This window comes from Pelophylax lessonae, assembly GCF_965119305.1.
Source record: "Pelophylax lessonae genome assembly, chromosome: 6".
NCBI classification, from domain to species: Eukaryota; Metazoa; Chordata; class Amphibia; order Anura; family Ranidae; genus Pelophylax; species Pelophylax lessonae.
The window spans coordinates 232,411,882-232,432,995 of NC_138773.1; the positions used below are offsets into that span (position 1 = coordinate 232,411,882).

A 21,114-nucleotide genomic window follows, 5' to 3' on the forward strand; every position below is an offset into this window, starting at 1 on the left:
TCTTACAACCGTATTGCACAGGAGGTATTATTGTCACTCCTGTATCAGCACTGACAGCATTACAGGATTTCCTGTACACAGAGACAAACTAGGTCATAAGACTCCACACATGCTTCCCTTCCCTGAATATAGCACCAATAAGAAAACACTAATTAACCCTTGCACTTCCAGCATGCTGTATCAGGCTTGGCAGTCTTTGTGCACATATTTTTCAATGGAAGTGCAAAAAAGTGTTTTTTAAGACTGCATCATCTAAATTGTAAATTACACAATTCTCTGAAAGTAAAAAGTAAAAAAAACACAATGGTCCCTGTCTTCTTGCTCTCCTGGAGTCTGATGGAAACTAAGGGAGCGATTTACTAAAACTGGTGCACACAGAAGCTGGTACAGCAGTGCATTGTAACCAATCAGCTTCTACTTTCAGCTTGTACAATTAAGCATTGACAATAAAACCTAGAAGCTGATTAGTTACTCTGCTCTGTTGATTCCGTGTGACCCCCCCCCCCCCCCCCCCCAAGAGATTAAACTTGTGGCTTGTATCTGCATTAACATTACTTTTATTGCCTAGATTCCCTTTTATTTGGGGTTTCATTTCTCATAACTCTCAAGTTTTAATTTTAGGTTTTCATGAAATAGCTAAACATCCATATTTGGGCAACCTATATTTGGCAAGTGGTTTACCAAGAAGCTCTAGATAAAATGCTGCAGACATTTCATTATAAGGAGATTTGTAGAAATATTTTTATTTCTGTAATGCTTGAAACGTAAGGAACATTGAACCTGCACAAACTTTTATTTTATTGAACTGTTCCAAATATCTGAATATAAAAAGGAAATTTACATTTTATTTTTTTTGTTAAATTTTCATTTTCTGATTGATGTTGACCACTATATCTTAATACTTTGTATATAAAGTGCTTCCTAATCTTCTTCTGTGTACCTTCTGTGCCCCCTTATTGAATTTGCTAAGCATCCCCTCACCTACCTCGTCAAACTACAGTGCAGGTTGCCATTTTGTGGACTGAACCAAAATTTGTAAAAGCTGTGATGTAACGGACAAAAGAAACACAAAGGGGTTGATTTACTGAAGGCACATGGACTGTGCACTTTGCAGGTGCTGTTGTTCCAGAGCTTAAAAAATGAGGGGAAGTTCTGCTGCCTTCCATCATCCTATAATGCAAGCAAAAATGCTGTTTTTTTTTTTTCTTCATTTTTTTTCTTTCCTTGCATGTGATTGGGTATTCTTTGCAAAGTGAAGCTTTATTTAATTTACTAAGCTCTGGATCAACTGCACTTGAAAAGTGCATGGTCTGTTTGCCTTTGGTAAATCAACCCCATAATGTGTTATACCTAGAAATGTTTACAAATTCATAAAAAATTGATGCACTAAACATTGTCATTTACCAAAATGGCTTGTTCCACCATGTGCACATCATAAGTGCACCTTAGTCATACACAACTGTGTACAGCTGCAGATCATAAAGTATAAGGCTGCGGTGGTTTGTGTGGTGGTATGTAAGTAGTATAAAAACTAGTAATGTTCTAAATGTCCTAACTTATTCTTGGGGACTGATCTAAAACTTATTTTGCAGGTTCTAATGAGAGAAAATGTTTCAGCTTTCTTATATTTTATTTGATAGACAATGACCCCAGAAAGCCTTTTAAGAGTATGTTTCCATCATTTTGGTCTAAAGCATATAGGCATACAGAATGTTTAAGCTATCTCTGGATGATTCTGCATTGAATAAGGTTTATGGGGAAATATACTAGGGAAAACCTCAAGTGCCGGTAAACTTTTCAATAAACTTGATACTGTGTGTACATCTGAATTTACAGTATACATACATGTAACATCATTTATACACACAATTTATTGACACCTCTCATACCCGTTAAAAGCTGAGTTTGCCAATGGGCAGATTGAACCTGCGGGAACCAGTATTAAAATGACACTGTTCTTCAAACATCTAGGGACCCTGAGATGTTCAAGACCAGAAAGAAAAAAGGTATTAAAAATATAGAAATTTCTTATGCAAGGTTGATTTGAATGTACAAGTTAGGTCATTTTAAAATCCAGTAAAAGGTATGAGAGGGGCTTTGATGGACTAGAAAATATAAAAATCTGCAGGGTAAGTCATATCCCTTCATTATATTCTGAGACCACAGTGCATGTGGCTGAGGCACAATTCATGCCTGTTTTGTTAACTGTAGGGGTGCTTTTAGTTTACTGGGTTTTGAGAGACACTCGACGGCTCACGGTCTTGTACAAAACACCTCTGAGTAGAGAAGGATAATCAGGAACACGGAATAGGCTCTTCTCATTTATGGCAATCTTGGAAGCAGCAGGAGCACCCGTTAGCAGTATTCTTAGATTGTCCTCATGAGGTCGGTTTCCGATTGCCAAAATCGAAATCTCAAGGCCAGCTGCCCGGGCATCTCTTACAGCCTGTAGAAGTGTTCCCTCTGCTTGTGTGTTTCCATCGGAGAAGAGCAACACCTTCTTAGTTGACCCTGGTTCACCAACTTCGCGATATAGTTCTGTGACTGAGCGCAATGCTGCTCCCACATCTGTGCCTCCATTTATAAACTTCATACTGTCTATTCCAATCACTGCTTCTGTATAGTTGGAAACAAACTGCAGCTCAACACTCTGTTCAGTGCGGCCACTATACTGTAACACAGATAGTCTCACAGAGTCAAATGCCGGACTTTTAGCCTCTAGAAAACGCTGTGCCAGTCGCTTCACAAAGCTTTTGCTTATTTCAAAGTTTCGGCTGCCAACACTTGCAGAGCTGTCCACAATTAGAGTGATGTCAGCAGGAACATCAAATGATACTGAAGAAAAAAAAATGACAGCTTTTCATTCATGTGTATAATTTCATCTATTAGTAAATTTACAAAAATAAGAAAAGGCTAACTTCTTTTTGGTAGTCCTATCCGATAACTTACAGCTGACAATAAAAACATATTCGCTGGTAACCTTTACCAGTATTTGAAGGACCAGTTTTCCTGTTTCTGTGCTCAGCTGAAGCAGAATGTTTGCCTAACTGCCTCCTATTACTCTTAACTGAAAGCTTCAGAAATCCTTATTTTATATTTGTTCATATTTCCCTACTTTCAACGTTGTACTGGCTCTGATAAAAGAGGTCCTAGAAATAACAGAAATGTGCTGGCTTTAAATGGATGCTAAAATCAATAAACTATTTCTGGACTATTTATTAGTCCAGTGTACCTCTGAATACTTTTCCTACAGAAGCCAAATCATGGTCTACTTATATGGAAGAGCTGCCTACTGAATAACTTCTAAAATTAGCCCATACACCGATATGGGATTATTAATCCATTTAGGGGAATGCAGTGCTTAACTGATCACCTTCCTTACCCAAGCTTCCACATGTCCTTGCTTTTGCTTGCTTGTAATAGATATCCCAAGTTTGTATGGACAATAGGGGTGGAGAAGTGTACATATTCACTAAGCCCTTATACTTTTTTGGGTACCCAGTTAGTTAGTTACCAGCTATACTCATTTGTGTGCATTACAAAAGTGTCTGACTCCTGTTGCTAGATTTTTCATCTATTTTTACATTGTGAAGTCTGCAACAGGAGGAGTAAAATACCTCTGCTTGGCATCCTGAAAGCCACAGTGTAGTGTAGATGAGGCAATGCTGGTAGTTAAAGTGTTCCTAAACCCAGAACCCTTCATTCACTTTATCTGGTCTCCCACAGTACACAGAATATGGAAAGGCAATTAATTTAGTAAATATAAACTGCTAAATACTTTTTCTCATCAGTAGTATTTAGCAGCCTTGTTACTTGTATCAGTTCCTAGTAAAGCTTGTAGGAGGAGTTTTCATTTTCCCCTGATCCTCTGTCTGGACAGTGCTGATTGGCCCTGTGCTGATCACATGCACCCTCCCAAAAAAAATAAAAACTCTCTAGCAATACACACCAAACTGAGCATGTGCAGCCTGACTCCTAATGCTCTGTTCTATCATGAGATCGGTTGGAGTCAGTTAAAGAAGAGGAGAACCAGAGAAGACAGGATCACACAGCCTTTATACACAATGCAGAGGATTAACCCCTTAGGTTCCACAGTGAGTATAACAAGCATCCTTTACTGCATATACCGACTGATTTAACTGTTGTGGGTTTAGTAGTAGTTTAAGTAGAGAATTCAGAAAATGGGATTTAGAAAACATACACCTATATACTGTAATTTGGATGAACTTAACCTTTAACAAAGATCTGAACATTATAACGGAGATCTTCATAGTAATATATCATGCAAATTTAGTGGTTATGTTTCTTTCTTTTTGTGAAAAGCCCTTTCTAGGACATGTATGTCTCTTATTTTTATGCTGCTGCAAAACATAGTTCCCAAAAACTATCTGATGTCCCGTCTCTCAGACAGGAATTGATATGGTGATTCAGCTTAGTTATGAAAAGAGGTCCAAAAAAGAAGATGAAACAAAAAGTGGCTAAATGAATTGCAATTATCTGTAAATGAACAGTATGTATCTTCAAGCTAAAACATCATGCATAATAGATGCAATAACCAGTATACTTACTAGCACAAGTGTAATCAGGGCACTTCTTATCTGCAAGTGAAAAAAAAAACTTTCATCAAAAGAAGTAAATTAAAAGTGAAAAAAAAGTATACAGTACTTAGCAACACAAATCTTACTAAAATAAATTTCTTAGAAAACAAAATTGTTACCTTTACAAATATGAGCAGTCAAATTCTGCAGGAAGCCATCATCAAGCAGCTCCGTATAGCTGGCCTTCTGTAGAGACAGTCCTTGGGTATATGATGCTCCTCCGCATGCAATCTCACCCAGCTGATCAGGGTTTGCAGGAGATTGGAAGATATCTCCAACTCCCAAAGACACAACCTATCCAAGAGACAAGAAATGTGAGCTTTAATGTATTAATACAGGGTCAGAAATGTAAAGACCACAAATATCTACTCACCGGTGCAACCTCACACAATGTGTTCAGTGGTGTCTTGTCCCTCAGGATATCAGAGTGGCCGTCTGTCAAGACAAGTGCTACTCTTTTGTCAGATGCGAACCTCTTTAGTAGGTTATCTTTAGTGAAAGCAAGTGCCTCTCCAGTCCAGGTGCCACCGGCTATCCAGCTCAACTTCTTAATAGCCCTGCCAATAGAAATGATGCAACATTTTAGCAATATGAAATATAATACCTGCTTCCTATGATAGTAGAATAAATCAGTGTTTCTCAACTCCGGTCCTCAGGGCACACTAACAGGCCAGGTTTGAAAGAAAACTGAAGTACATCACAGGTGATATCATTTGCTGCTCAGTGATTGCAGTTTTCTAGTCTGCATTTCCCCAAGGTAATACTTAAGATCTGGCCTGTTAGTGTGCCCTGAGGACCGGAGTCGAGAAACACTGGAATAAATGCATGAAAATATAAATTAGAACTGGGATAAAGAAAATCTGTAGTAAAGTTTTGTTAACCCAACATTTTATGTTCATGATATGTGTCTGAAGTACTATGTATTTATGTTAAAATGTATCCTGTGCAACCCACCGCTGGGAGAAGGAGTCTATGCAGCATTTGGCTTTAATGATTCTAATCTAACACCAAGCTCTGGCATGTTTTCTACCTCGCCTGCTTTGCTAAGCACCATTGGACTCCAGCTGTTCTGAGTGCTTTAAGGGTACACCCCTCATCAGCCCTTCCTCATTGTGCTTGAGACACATGCATCTCCATAAATTCCACTCCTTGAATATACAGCATTGTGTGGGTTCCAACGTATTCCTTGTTTTTAAAGCAGCAAGCTCTTTGTCTGTCAATATGTAAACCAACCATAAAAGATTCCAGCATTATCCCTGATGAAGAGGTGAAAAACCTCGAAACGCATTGGATATTTAGCCTGGACTGGATGGTTGAGTTGAATCATTTTGCATACATCATTGCTTGCTAAATTTGTTTTCTCAAGATATTATTATATCTATTTTTGTTTTCATATGTGTATAATAAAATAAACATTATTAATATCAATTTTTCTTGTTATTATCAATTGTGCCTAAAAAGTCCCACCCTCAGGGGAATCTATATTGTTCCTGTTGTTTTACAAGGTGAGGGTTCACATATATTTAAGTAGAAATGTCCAGAAGGATATGCCTGTCATTGTCCAGTTTGTAGCCCTGCTACGCTAATGTGCTGTTCTCTCCACATTATTAGCATCTTTGATGCCGGAGAGAGAAATTATATTGCTAAGGTGATGTTGTTTACACACATGCTATGTTCTCTGCATTTCAGCAAGTGGCATTAGAAACATAAAAAAGTGACAGCAGCAAAAAGATTGAGTAGTCCATCGAGTCTGCCCATTTTTTTTTTTCTAATGCTATCTATTTTTGCATTGCCTACACATAACATAGGGATTTCACTAAAGGTCATCCCTGGGCCCCCAGGCATTTGACTCTGATGTGTTCTCAGGTGAGGACCCTGGGCAAGACTGAACATCTGTTCTTCAGCTTGGCATCTGTCTTCAACTATAGACCTACTCTTTGAAGATTCATTGATTAAAAATCTTAAAAAAAAAAAAGAAAAACTCATGCAATCATTGATAGCCCCCAGATCAAAATGCAATTTCGCAATTTTTATTTTTTTTTTTTTACTCCCACTGACTCAATGGAATGGTAAGGGGTCACGGTGAAGGTAAGAATGTGCAGCTGGTAGGGATGAAATTAAAGTCATCTTGTTGCTTTATTCTAAATGATGAAAGCACAAGTTCATTTTAAGGAATACAATCTTGATTACGGTATATTCATCATATTCATTATATAAATTATTTTTATTTTAGTGATTAGTACAACTTTATATGTTGAGTTTTATCTAGCCCCGCAGCTAGCAGTTGGACTTATCATTTTTTGAGCAGTGAATTTGCTTTTTATTTTGATGCAGATATTTATTCTTTAAATACTCTTTTTAATATATTGTTTGTATGTATATTTGCTCCAAGTTGGTTGAATTTGAAAGAACGTCACTTACTCTTTCAGCTGCCCAATAGTTTTGATATTGGCATCTCCCATGGCTACAGATTCCTGGGTGTCTCCATGGCTGTACTGCACCACTCCAACTCGGGATTCTCCAGAGTCAAACTGGAATCAAAATAAAACAAAATGATAGCTTTCTACTAAACTGTGAATACAACTTTACTAAACTAAAATCTGTTATCTATACATTACTGCATTTTATCATCCTTCTCTTTACTAAATATATGACAGCTTTAGTTAGTAATAGTGATTTTATTTGGTAAAAGTTGCTGTATGGAAATTCTATAATTGTATAATGATGGTATAGGAAAAAAACACTGAAAGACACGTGTAACTTGATGTCATGTGACCGCAGTTCATTAGCTTTGGTTTGGTTGAGTCCCTTGTTTTGATTATTGCACAGGCCCCCCGGTAAATGTTCGGACTAATGGCTACGTAAACTGTTCTGATTTGCTCCAGTAACTACTGCCACATCCACAATGTATACCTTCTCGATGTTCAATTATCTTTTGTATGTTGACATTGAGTATTGTTCTACTTTTCTCAATAAAACTTGTTTGGAACAAAAATGAAATATCAGCTGAAGTCATATTTGTGATTATGCCTCACCTTGACATGTTCATCCCTGCTCAACCGATCAATAACCTTTATTATAAATTCTTTTGATAGCTGGAAATTGGCGTTACCAATACTTTCAGAACTGTCAACTACGAAAAGTACATCAATAGGACCACACACGCAGTCTATAAAAAAAAAAAAATGATAAATGACTCCATGAACAGTTCAATCTGTTGCAGTTGAAAGTTTGTAAAGAGCTATAGGGGGAGATTTATTAAAACTGGGGCATACAGAATATGGTGCAGCTGTGTATACAAACTAATCAGCTTCTAGGTTTTCTTGTCAAAGCTTAATTGAACAAGTTGAAATTAGAAGCTGATTGGTTACTATGCATAGCTGCGCCAGATTCTGTGTACATTCGTTTTAGTAAATCTCCCCTTTTAGTGCTTTATGCATTTGTTGCAAGATCGGACAGCACAAAGAAAGGCTTTGCGCCAGTAAACTAGGGTATTCTAAAGAATATAATTCAATACAACATTATTTATTCAGAAACTGTCATGGAAGAGCTAATTTCTTTGTAGTCTGAAATCAAACATGCTGAGTTGACTGGTCAGTAGAGACGGGCCCCCCTTTGATCTTTAGTTTATTTCAGATAAGGGCTCAGATCTCATATATAGATGACAGCTATACCACATAAGTGAAGAAGCTAAGGGCTAGGAAAATTAACAACTACCCTATTGTGGGAAGGTAGAATAACTTTTCAAAGAGACAACAAAGAAGATAGGTAGTCATGGTTCTGGATACAGTCAGGACTAGTGTTGAGCGAACACGGACTGTATTAAACCCGAACATACACGGATTTTAAACCCGAACATACAGTAAAGTTTTCGGGTCCGTGTCCGGGTAACAAAAATCCAATTATCCGGTACGGACCCGAAAACTTTACTGTATGTTCGGGTTTAAAATCCGTGTTCGATAATTTTATTTCCTGTATTTAATGGCGCTGTTTTAATGGCGGGCTTTCAACAGCCAATCAACAAGCGTTTAACTGGTGTGCCATAGAAGCCATCACAGTCATGCCTACTAATGGCATGGCTGTGATTGGCCAGCTGAAGCATGTGACCCAGGTCTTTATAAGCTAGAGACACAGCACGCTGTGCGTCAGTCTGCTGTAGTGTAGGGAGAGAGCACACATAACGGTGCTGGCTCCTGCTGATTAGGGACAGACAGGGAAAAACAACATTGTGCCCGGCAAGAATGCAGGGACAGGTCGGAGTGTAGGCAGGGAAAGATATTTGAGCATTTTAGGGACAGGCTGGAGAGAGTAGGCAGGGAGAGATTAGGAGACACAGGACAGAACAATCGTCCGTTAGAGATCTACATCGATTTTGCTGTGTGGGGGGTGGTGCAGTGAACGATCTTTTTGCCCTCACTTGAGCCCACTGAGGAGGAGGAGGAGGAGGGAGAAAAAAACATATTTTTATCAGTCTGTTGTGTGCAGCGTTCAGCTATATTTTACTACTGAGTGCAGTTCTAATCTGCTATTTAAAAATTACAAATTTAAAGGGGAATTTTTTTAAGAGCACTTGCCATGCTCTTTACTACATTTTGCTGCCATTTGCAGCACTCTAGCCCTTTCCAGTGTTTTTTTAGAGCCATTTTAGTGCCTGAAAGTTCGGGTCCCCATTGACTTCAATGGGGTTCGATGTCCGGGTAAAGTTCGGAAAAAGTCCGGGTCACGGACCCGGACTTTTTTTTTCAAGCTCGGCTGAACCCGCCGAACACGGACATCCAGGTGTCCGCTCAACTCTAGTCAGGACACCAGTCATATGAAAGTATATATATGAGAAAATAGTATATTGAATTGATACATAACATGGGCAGTGGTCCTGCCTCAGGAATCAGGACATTTATTAGGCCCACTGATAAGGGATAACAAAAGAAACAAGGGATAACAAGAGATAACAAGAACAATGGAAACATGCATCAGTGCAAGCCAAAAAGGTAAAATATAAATAAACACAGGAGGAGAAGAAGACAACACATACTTACCACAGCAAGCTGAAAAATAGAAAGATACAGTTAAAAGCCAATAAAAAACATCATGTCATAAACAAAGCCAACATCAAAGATGAGGCTGAGAATGAACAGGCCTGACATCAGACATACAGAGCGCAAACATTACAAAAGAACTCTCTGAAGTGCTGAAGGACAGTTCTTACAGAGCATATCAAACATCACGAGTCAGAGCAGACATGAGAAGAAGGTCATCCAATTACAAATAATCCAATATCCGACCTTTCAATCAAATGTGTCTAATAAGCTCAGAATAGACCCCTCAACCAAATATTGTTGAATGTTTTACTAACCTGTCATTTCTGCCACACTAACCCTTTTAACTTTCTTCAAAAGTTACATTTACACATATAACTACAGTGGATATCAAGTCAGGTTACCCTTCATATCAAATGTTTAATACGTTTATGAACATTTATTGCTTAACAGCTGGGAATCTGGACTTAACATCCAAGACACAAAGTGGTGTATTTAAAACTAGTTACACAACGTGCTTAATCTTCATTATTTTTCTTACTGCTATCATTGGGAGTCATTTATGAAGCACATTGCTTTTTTTCTGTGTTTTGCAGATCTTATGAGTTCTTAGCTTATACAGACACCTACATCTGATTAAAGCTAGTTTGTGATTTGCCCACACAGGACATTTAACAGGTTTACTATAATATATCCATGCCCAGCAGCATCTACAGTATATACACTATATTGTCAAAAGTATTGGGATGCCTGGCTTTACAGACACATGAATTTTAATGGCATCCTATCTTAGTTCGTAGTGTTAAATATTGAGTTGGCCCAACCTTTGCAGCTATACCAGCTTCAACTCTTCTGGGAAGCCTGTCCACAAAGTTTAGGAGTGTGTCTATGGTAATGTTTGACTATTCTTCCAGAAGCCCATTGTGAGGTCAGGCACTAATGCTTGACGAGTATGCCTTGCTCATAGTCTCCGCTGCAATTCATCCCAAAGTTGTTCTATCGGGTTGAAGTCAGGTCCATAAAGACATAGATGAGCAAGTTTGGGGAGGAGGAACTTGACTGGGCTGCACAGAGTCCTAACCTCAACCCGATAGAACACCTTTGGGATGAATTAAAGCTGAGATTGCAAGCCAGGCCTTTTCATCCAATACATTCCCATAGACACAATCCTAAACCTTGTGGACAGCCTTCCCATAATAGGGGAAATAGGGGAAGCTGTTATAGCTGCAAAGGATGGACCAACTCAATATTCAACCCTACGGACTAATACTGGGATGCCATTAAAGTTCATGTGCGTGTAAAGGCAGGTGTCCCAATACTTTTGACAATATAGTGTATCTTTTGGTATGGAGGAGCATTTATCCCATTACTTTTCTTCTGATGTGGCAGTACTTATGTTTGATCATTGGCCCAATGCTATGCCATGGGCATGTTGAGACTGCTCCCCTAACTGCAAGAAGGAGTTTGCAGGATTGCAAGATTGAGTAGGTAAAATGGCTTTTCCCAGTACCCTAGATGTAAACCATCATTTACCCTTGCAGCATGGTGGCAGAATCACTGCAAGGCAGGACTTTTGCTGTCCCTTGAGTTCAACTTTAAAGCTTACAGAAGGACTTTCTTTCTTTGCTCCCAGGGGCTGTACAGAGTAATGGGTAGGTGAAAGTGAAATAATTATGTATGTGGGGGGAGGGGGGGATGGAGACAGTAAAGCAAACGTAGTAAGAAAACATCCAACAGCCACACACCAGAAATAGTAAACGGCCTCAGCCCTGTTCCATCCAGGCCATGCCCCCTATGTGTTTTGCCCCAACCACAGGGCTTAGTCATGGAGTGCATGCATGCATATCTAGAGCGGTATCCCAAGCTATGCATGGTCACATTAAAGCAAATGTGTTGGTTTTTCCTGCATGGGCATAGCATAGGTTCATTTTATATACCCTAGGCCCTACTCCATATTAGGTAAGACAATGATGAAGTACCTATGTTGCTATGCTACTAAGCTGCCAACTTGCCTCTATGCCTGCACCTACTTTCCTCTTCAAACACACTATATATATTTTGCTATATCTCCTAACAATGAAATTATTCTACCCACTGGCTGTTCCTCTCAGTCTTTCACTATCTGGCATATAGTTTAGTATTTGCGTAGTTCCCATTCACTGGAATATATTCGTGGAGTGGAATGACTGACACATTGCTGGTACATGTGCTGGATCCTAGTTTTATTGCTTGGATAAGATCATATGTTTTAGAAACATTCTGCACTCATGTACATGAATTTATTTGCTTGGAACCTCCCTAGAATAAGCTATAAAGATAATTGGGTTAGTACTTACAGCACATCTTCATTATAATATCCAGAATTTCACACTCCTGTGAATACACATGAAGAAGATTGGTTAACTTTCTAAGTAAATGTGTAAACCAGACCTTAAACGGTAAAACTCTATAGTAATGGACACCATCCAAGCTCCTCTTTTAGACAAAGAATGAGTCACTTGGAATAAATGTTTCATATAGCCTTGTATTTCTGTGTGGAATCTCCTAGTGCCAGTGACTGGCAGACATGGCATCAATATGTGACCAAAAGTTGGGTTGCTATGCCTAGTAGTTTGGAGTTTGGCAGTCCCCAATAACTTGTTATCACAACCCACATTTATGGCTACATCACTGAAATAAAGGGGGTAGAATATGGTTACCAGGCAAAATGCCAGCAAGAACAAAATATGACTCACATCTGGGCCTGGTGGGCCTGGAGGTCCTGGAGGTCCCTAGAAGGAAAGATGTTCAAAGAGAAAATGTAGTCAAAAAAAATTAGAGCACAAACTTGTTCAGCCAGAGTGGTAAATGATATTACATTATAAGAGGCAGTAAAACTGCCAGTAATCTCTCATAGGAGAACAGTTAAGGATATTAGCACTGCTTTCTGGCATCTGGATGCTGAACATTACCATGTTTAGAAGTGCTGCAGACGCTCTTTTAGAGCAACATCTGAACCTGACATCAGGCAGTCTGAAGGCATACTTTGTACAAGAATACTGTGTATACTTGATAAATATTGATAGTATACAGTTTATTTTTTCATTCAAACTCTACCATTTATTATTTAAGATTAAAATATGACAGGCTGCATGATGTACCGTAGAAATTATATCACTAGAAAACACTAATTCTACATATTCACAAAAGCATGGAAACATACAATAAAATGTTATATTTGTGTCATTATACTCACTGATGGTCCTTCTGGTCCTCTGTAACCCTTTGCTCCGTTGGGCCCATCAGGACCTTTATCTGGACTCTGAAATATGACACACAGAACAAAACATATGTATTTAAATGTAATAATTATTGACTTTCAAAATGTGTAAGGAATATATAATAAACATGATGTCTAATACTCTATGCTATAAATAGCTCCCTTTGCTCTTATTCATTATGCTTATTTTTTGTGCAGCTTTTCACCTGTCCAATATTCTCCGAGAACATTGTGGAGTGTAATGATAAATATACAGAGACTATAAAGAAACTGGAATGCTAAGCTTTATAGTTATAGAAGAACTGAACTCTAAAAGTGTGTGTGGGGGGCATGTGGGAGTCACTTTGGATGGGGGGACGTGGAACTCAGCTTACCTAAGGGCTCTTTCAGACGGCCGCTCCGCTGCTTAAGTCCGCTGCGGGACTTTTTTTTTTTCACGGAGCAGATGACATTTGTGTCATCCGCTCCGTGTGCCCGCATATCATCCCATCCATTTGCGGATGATATGCGGACATAATGTAAGTATATGGCATTGCGGATGTCAGCGGATGACACCGCTGACATCCGATTTTCCTTCCTTTCCGTTTTTTACACGGATGAAAAAATAGGGTTCTGTTCCGTTCCAAAAAACGGAACAGAACTGAAAGGAGGAAAATCGATGTCTGCGGATGGTATTCCGCTGACATCCGCAGTGCCATTCACTTACATTATGTCCGCAAATCATCCGCAAAAAAATAGGATGATTTGCGGACAAGCGGAGCGCCCGTGTGAAAGAGCCCTTAGAGAGGTTGAGAAATCCCTCTCTCAGCTCATTGGGCCACTCTTATGTGTAAATCACCCTGTGTCAATTAGGGGCACAAGGTGACCGAGAAAATGGTGGACAACTACTTCCCTGTTTCCCTGAAAATAAGCCCTACCCTGAAAATAAGACCTAGCATTAATTTTGGGGATTGCTGCAATATAAGCCCTACCCCACCCTACCCTAGCCCTAGTTAAAGTCGTTCGAAAAAGATTTTATCCATTTTGTAAAAAGATTATATAATGTGCAGTGTGTCTCCTTTTGTAAGTTTATTGTGGAAAATAGATTATTTGCAGGGCGCTCATATGACTTGAGGTAGATCTCCTATCCTTGCGGTTTACGTCAGTGGCCCCTCACTCTGCAGTGCTGAAAGTGGGGAAATAAGGTATTTTCTACTATAAAGTTACAAAAAGAGACACACTGTACACTCTTATATACTCTCTATAATCTTTTTACAAAACGGATTATATAATTTTATAATGCCTTTAATCAAGGTTTATTTTGGGGATTACTGAATGTCCTAATGCTGACTCCTGAGAAGACAGGGGACGCAGGAACTTTTTAAAAAACATTTTATTGTTTTATTCCAGGTTTTTTAGAACAAAGAGAGGGGAAAATGACAATACAAGCACTGTGCTGTCTATCATGCCTTAAAGAATCAGGATTTTTTTTTGTTAGGGTTAAAACCACTTTAAGATCGGCATGGTGACATGACTGTTTTTGAATAAATGTAAATTATTTTACATGCCATAAATAAATAAGAAATCCCCTGAAAATAAGCCCTAGTGTGTTTTTTTGTAGCCAAAATTAATATAAAACCCGGTCTTATTTTCGGGGGAAACAAGGTTGGTGGACACTGAGAATGTGGTTTTGAGTGCTTCAAATAGGACAGTGATATTTGTCCACAACATCCCTCAAGAAATCTATGATACATTAATTCCTCTGTATCAGAATGATAGAACATTGTATAAACTTTGCTTCATAGACTATTGTAGACCATTGCCATAAAGTCTGTGACTTCTAAATGGTCGGGGCGTTGCTTGGATGTGGATTCCAGGTTCTTCAATGTAGGAGACGGACAGTCTGTTACTGGTGGTCTCCTGCTATTGCCTGTGTATTAAGGTGTGATGTGTTTACACTTATAATATTGTGTTTTGTATTTCATGAGCTCGATGACGGCAAGTCTGCTAGTTAATTAACTCAAATTAATCAAATCCCTGTCATCTTTTAGTTGCTAGTGGGAAAGTAGAATACTGTTTGTGTTGGTTGTTCCTTAGATATGTTAATTATATTTCTGTACACAAATTCATCTGCATATGATAAAGTAATCAGGCACCTGACCTGATGTGGTATATATTCGGTGTGAGTTTGTTCAATAAATGTTCCAGATCTTATACAAGCTATTCTCGGCTAGTTTTGTATGGGGGTGGCTAGAATATCTGATATCTATGTTCAAGACGGAAGGAGGCAGTATTCTGGCGGAAGCACACATGCACATTGTGGGGTCGCGGTTCCATTACAGGGCATGTCTAAGGTAAGGCTTCAACAAAACCACACTTTAACAAAAACAATTTGATATCAACGATGACAAGCAGATTTGAGCCTTAGCTACTGAACTACGAGAGTACGAAGGGAAAGTTCAAACAGCGTACAGCAGTCAATTATTTTCCAAATATCTCATGAATCTGCGATACTTGGTTTTCTATTACTGAGCTGTCGGCGCAAATGTCTTTCATGGCACCTTTTACTAACACCAAGTAGTTACAAAGCACCAAAATGTAATTCTCGGCTGATGGCTGAACTAGAGGATGTCCAGCACATCAGACACCTGAATTATTAACTATCTTGTAGATGATAAATAATAAACAAGTCAATAGTTTCAAACTCAGTTTATCAGTCTTTCCTTAGGCTGGCCATACAGTATACAATTTTATTGTACACTCTGCACAAAAATAGATTGACTAAAACTATGTAATATGAGGACAAACCTAAATAATTAATTCAAATAGTATCAAACAAGGCAGGCCCTTGCACAACAGGCATACTATCAGATTGTGAAGTGTATAGTCAGCCTAACACTTTTCTTTCTCTGGAATGACAAAGCCTATTCATAATAATAATTAAAAAAAAAAGGATTATTGACAGAAATGGTAGAATTTGAGATTTGAAGACAACTATAGATAGTTGCAAAAAACATCACACTCACATCATCACCAGGATCTCCAGGCTCTCCTTCATCTCCTTTTGGTCCAGGATATCCCTTTGTTCCCTGAAAAAAATGAAATAAATAGAATTTTACGGCTGGTTCAATATTAAATGTTTTGTGAATAGTTTGTTTCCTTGCTTATGATTATTGACTTACATTAGTTCCTCGATCGCCTCTACCTCCGGGGTACCCCTGAAGTGGACAAAATTGGCAAATATATATCATACTGAATACATCTTAAAGGTTTTTCTTGCCCAACCTACAGCCCTGACTGTATTACAACCTGTTCTGTAAGTCAGTAAGTCAAAATCCAAAGTGCATACCTTCTATGTATTTTTTTGCAGCCTGTATCTCATCAATCTCACTCACCTAATATTTTTTTGTAAACTGAAAGTTATAAGTAATGTAAATTATAATCCATCAATTATAAAGAAGTACATATAATAAAGATTTTGTAGTAAGACCCTTCTTTAGATGTAAATGTCTCTGGTAATGTTTACCTTGTTAGGATCTAGAAACTTACTTGGAATCCTTGGAATCCATCAGTACCATTTCCTTGGGGTCCATCATCTCCCTAATAACATAATTGTGATGTCAGACAATGATGTACATTTACAATAACATTTTCAACACTTTACATACCATAATGATCACCTTAAAATCCTTGAAACTTAGAAAAGAACTTCTGGTCAAAAATCCCAAAATGATAACAACTACTATAGAGATAAACAAGCTTAAAGTTGGCACATTCCGTGAATATCTACCCCAAAAACTGGGTAAAAAGGGTTTTCTAGAGCTATATGTTCTTTTTTTTTTTTTAAATGCTGGCTAGGCTAGCAAGGTAAGCAAAAAACGAAAATAAACTGGACAAGTCCAGGCCATTGGTTCAGTCTGCATACCAATTATCCGTGGGACTGGGATAATATATATCAAGCATGAAGCAGATGAGTTAAGGTGTGACCATCTTGTGCAACCATTGGCACTTTTCCGTTGGACTTTACAAAGAGGGTCATGGCAAAATGAAGCAGCAAGCCAGGAGTCCAGTGCAAAAATAAGATAACCAACATATAAGCATAGAGCAGCAAGTCAGGTTTCAAAGCCAATTTCGGCTGAGCCTTCTTTTAAAAATAAACAATAGTTTTGCTAATCCATGTGATAGGGCAGCACCTGTTACACAGTTAAAAGATATCCCTCTACAAGTGCATAACTATTAATTATACGATTCCATAAAATATTGTTTTTTGGATTTCTTATTCCTCTCAGTGAAATCTACTATAGTACCCAGCACTCTGCTTCGGTGACCAACAGGCTATGCTATATTCCTAATACATTTACATTGGTGGTCAGAAGTATCCTTCTACCCTTCCCTAATAGCCCTTATCATATCAGTCAGTAAGTGGTGATCTTATTACACTGATAAAAGATCACTTTTTACGTTGCTGGTCATTTCTATATCATGGCATTCTAAAAGCATCTTTAAATGACAAAAGTCATGCATACAGCTGGTTTGATATGTTTGACACACAGATACATTTTTATAATGAGCCAGGAGAAACCCCTATAGAAGTCTACAGGAATCACATGTGTAGCCCTGCCAAGTGAAAAGAAGACGAGCTGCAAAGTAGAAGTGCTAACCACTAGCTGGCTAGCTAACGAACTTATGGGTCAGTTGGTAGTTTTTGGTGACTTCTGGGAAGGTGACTGTGTCATGCAGTCAGCATTCTGAGAAAAATTATTTTGAGAAATGGGCCTAATCAAAGTTTGTGAAAATAGTGGGAATGCTTTTCCTTTCCCAGTATTAAAGCTATAATACTGCACTAAATAAACAAACCCTATATCAGTATTATATATTTATTACTGTTTTCTTGAAATTTGAGTGCTGCTGCTTTTTTCTTTTTTCTGTCTTGTTTGATTTGGCAATGGATATCTTTGAATTCAGATCGGCATATTCCATTAGTGCAGATGGTATTTTTTCTGCTCCTAGCGAGTCCCCTGAGGATATCAGTGGCTTGTTTTTGAGATTAAAAAACCTCATGACCACTGAACTGCACACAAACTGGGACATAGCCTTCTTTGAGAAGTATGTCTCTGAAGGGATGTTTCCCCCCAAAGTGACATCCTTGACACCAAAGAATGGCAGAAATTGCTTAGATTGGATAGTGAGATCAATTTAATTAAGGATAAGTTGACAGAGTTAAAAAAAAAAAAAAAAAAGGTGCAACTTGGCTGGCATGGTGCTTGTTGCTGAGGAGGATCCGGCGGCCATCTTTTTGGAGTCCAGAGCTACTGATCTGCATACATATCGTTCCATGCTGTGCTTGACTGATCTCTGTAATGGGGGTCTGTCAGATCCGGTAAGAGGCTTGGACACTTGGTGTTTGCTGGTGGTGGCTTCTGGATTCACAACTTATAACTTTTACTCTGCCTGTTCCTTGGATCCCCCATCCATTCATATGTGTGTGGACTTCTTATAAACTTTTACTCCCCAATTGATTTTTTGTGGATTTTAATATCAAAAGCGCTGCATGTAATTTTAAGCTTATTTATATCCACATTTCAGGATTAGTGCAAGCTGCTTTTTTCTGTTGATATAGGGCTTGTTTATTTAGCGCAGTAATATATCTTTATTACTGTTTTCTTGAAATTTGAGTGCTACTGCTATTTTCTTTTTTCTGTCTTGTTTGATTTGGCAATGGATATTTTTGAATCCAGATCGGCATATTCCATTAGTGCAGATGGTATTTTTTCTGCTCCTAGTGAGTCCCCTGAGGATATCAGTGGCTTGTTTTTGAGATTAAAAAACCTCATGACCACTGAACTGCACACGAACTGGGACATAGCCTTCTTTGAGAAGTATGTCTCTGAAGGGATGGTGCCAAGGAGTCTACGGTGGGAAGTTTCCCCCCAAATTGACATCCTTGACACCAAAGAATGGTTCCAGTTCTTTAATCAGGCCGGTCTGGGGTTATTGAATTTCAGGTTGAGCGAAAAATGGCAGAAATTGCTTAGATTGGATAGTGAGATCAATTTAATTAAGGATAAGTTGACAGAGTTAAAAAAAAAAAGGCGGAGCTTGGCTGCCATGGTGCTTGTTGCTGTGGAAGACCCAGTGGCCATCTTTTTGGAATCCAGAGCTACTGATCTGCATACATATCGTTCCATGCTGTGTTTTACTGGATAATGTGTAAGTGGCCAATTTTACTTTCAATAAAACCTTAGTCTGATGTACTATACCATGAGGAGTCTTCCTTTATATCTCTGATCTGAGGTCTGTCATTCACTGAGACTGGGCTGCTTGACTTGGAAGATTTTTGGATCTGGGATCGGCTCCACATGAGTGATTGTTTATTGGGCACGCTTGACTGATCTCTGTAATGGGGGTCTGTCAGATCCGGTAAGAGGCTTGGACACCTGGTGTTTGCTGGTGGTGGCTTCTGGATTCACAACTTACAACTTTTACTCTGTCTGTTCCTGGGATCCCCCATCCATTCATATGTGTGTGGACTTCCTCCCCATTAACTTTTACTCCCCAATTGATTTTTTGTGGATTTTAATATCAAAAGCGCTGCATGTAATTTTAAGCTTTCCCAGTATTGCCAATGCTACTCTGCTTGCAGCATGAATACCAGCTTCAAATGGTCCTAAGAAACAAGCAGCTAGTGCATATGTAATCTTCAAAAGACAACTAAAGGAATTCATAAAGAGTGTCTAAAATACTTTAGAATTCTGCGTGCCTCCACATGACATTGACAAACGTTGGTGTGGGCAAAAGATTCAAGTACCTGTTGCAAATAGGTACATAAATGTGGGCATACACTGCGTGTGAAGCCATATTTGGGCCAAACGGTACCTGTCATATGTCCCAAATTTTTATGGATTTTAAAAAGTTTGGTCTGTCCCACCAAACCTGCACTCAAATCTATTTTGTTTATGTATGTGCAAAATTGCAGCAGTATATAAGAGCACTGAACTGCCCCTATCTAATTTTAGACAGGATTCCATGCTATATATATACATTGTAACCATGATAACAATCACTAAACACTGCTGCCTTCCAGGACTTTCAACATTTATCATTCTTCTCTAAATTCCGCACTTACCCTCTCGCCTGCTAGTCCTTGCTCTCCGGGTAGTCCTTTAGCTCCTCTTAGTCCTTTCGTTCCCTAAGAAATAAAATAATAAGGCCAAAAATAAGAAGAAATGAAAGAAAAAAAAGATTTATAGCTAATGGGAAACAGAGGAGACACAGGAAACAGCTGCAGATGATTCCAGTTTAATACACATGTTGGAGTCCAGCGGGAATCAAAAGCAGCTCATTAAGTTTCACTTTGGACATTCGTCCCTTAAAATATGGCATCAATCAGAGTACACTGTACTAAGGCACAACATGTGACACAGCATGGAACCCATCATGAAGGATGGCACTGAGAATTCATTTCTTGCTTCAAAATCTGGTGTTATTTTCTAAAGTATAGTACATGAAGCACATAGAGTGTAACATTCTCTTTGTACGTCAAAAGTAAACTTTATTACAGATGCAACATTGTCAATTATGACCTTTTCATGGCTATGCAGAGAAAACAGGGCCATTCTGTGGAATGGTTGCAGTGAAATAAAATTGTACTATCAGCAATGTTCACCTTCCAACACTTGAAACCTGAAATGTGTTTAAAACAACTCCTGCATGTGACCATAGTTATATCATGCTGAGATATGACAAAACCACACTCAATTCTAACCAATTCTCTACCCTCTTACGGGCTCATAAAAGGGCAGTCTCTCACATTAGGAGGGTTGTCCTTCTTTAGCTTAAACTGAATATTCTCCTGTGTCATACCTCCCTCCATATACATCATGGTGTCAGCCGGCATTTATTCTGTCCAATATTATGATGTCCTGCATTTCTTCTGTATCACGGTGTCTTACATTAACACTGTCCCATGTAATTCTGTCAATGTGCATTTACTTACATGTCATAGGGATTGATTTACTAAAGGCAAATAGACTGTGCACTTTGCAAGTAGAGTTGCATGATGCAAGGGAATTTTCTCCAGAGCTCAGTACATGAGGTGAGAATCACTTTGCAAAGAATACCCAATCACATGCAAGGGAAAAAAAAAAAAGACAGCATTTTTGCTTGCACATGATTAGATGATGAAAGTCAACAGAGCTTCCTCTCATTTACTAAGCTCTGGAGCAAATTCCCTTGCATAGTG

The 21,114-nt window shown here is 38.6% G+C and overlaps 1 protein-coding gene across 1 annotated transcript in view; it reads right to left on the minus strand.

Annotated features, from left to right (window-relative positions):
• Positions 1 to 1,547: 1,547 nt before the first annotated feature.
• Positions 1,548 to 21,114, minus strand: part of COL6A1 (collagen type VI alpha 1 chain) — a 72,354-nt gene continuing 52,787 nt past the window's right edge. The window contains exons 22-35 of the mRNA XM_082260059.1: positions 19,999 to 20,061; positions 16,422 to 16,472; positions 16,055 to 16,090; positions 15,899 to 15,961; positions 12,870 to 12,935; positions 12,370 to 12,405; positions 11,971 to 12,007; positions 9,635 to 9,643; positions 7,634 to 7,767; positions 7,020 to 7,129; positions 4,972 to 5,155; positions 4,718 to 4,892; positions 4,569 to 4,598; positions 1,548 to 2,835 (exon numbers count right to left, since the gene is read on the minus strand). Coding sequence (XP_082116185.1) covers positions 2,225 to 2,835; positions 4,569 to 4,598; positions 4,718 to 4,892; positions 4,972 to 5,155; positions 7,020 to 7,129; positions 7,634 to 7,767; positions 9,635 to 9,643; positions 11,971 to 12,007; positions 12,370 to 12,405; positions 12,870 to 12,935; positions 15,899 to 15,961; positions 16,055 to 16,090; positions 16,422 to 16,472; positions 19,999 to 20,061 — 1,605 coding nt within the window. The 3' untranslated portion in view covers positions 1,548 to 2,224. The remainder of the gene's footprint in view (positions 2,836 to 4,568; positions 4,599 to 4,717; positions 4,893 to 4,971; positions 5,156 to 7,019; positions 7,130 to 7,633; positions 7,768 to 9,634; positions 9,644 to 11,970; positions 12,008 to 12,369; positions 12,406 to 12,869; positions 12,936 to 15,898; positions 15,962 to 16,054; positions 16,091 to 16,421; positions 16,473 to 19,998; positions 20,062 to 21,114) is intronic.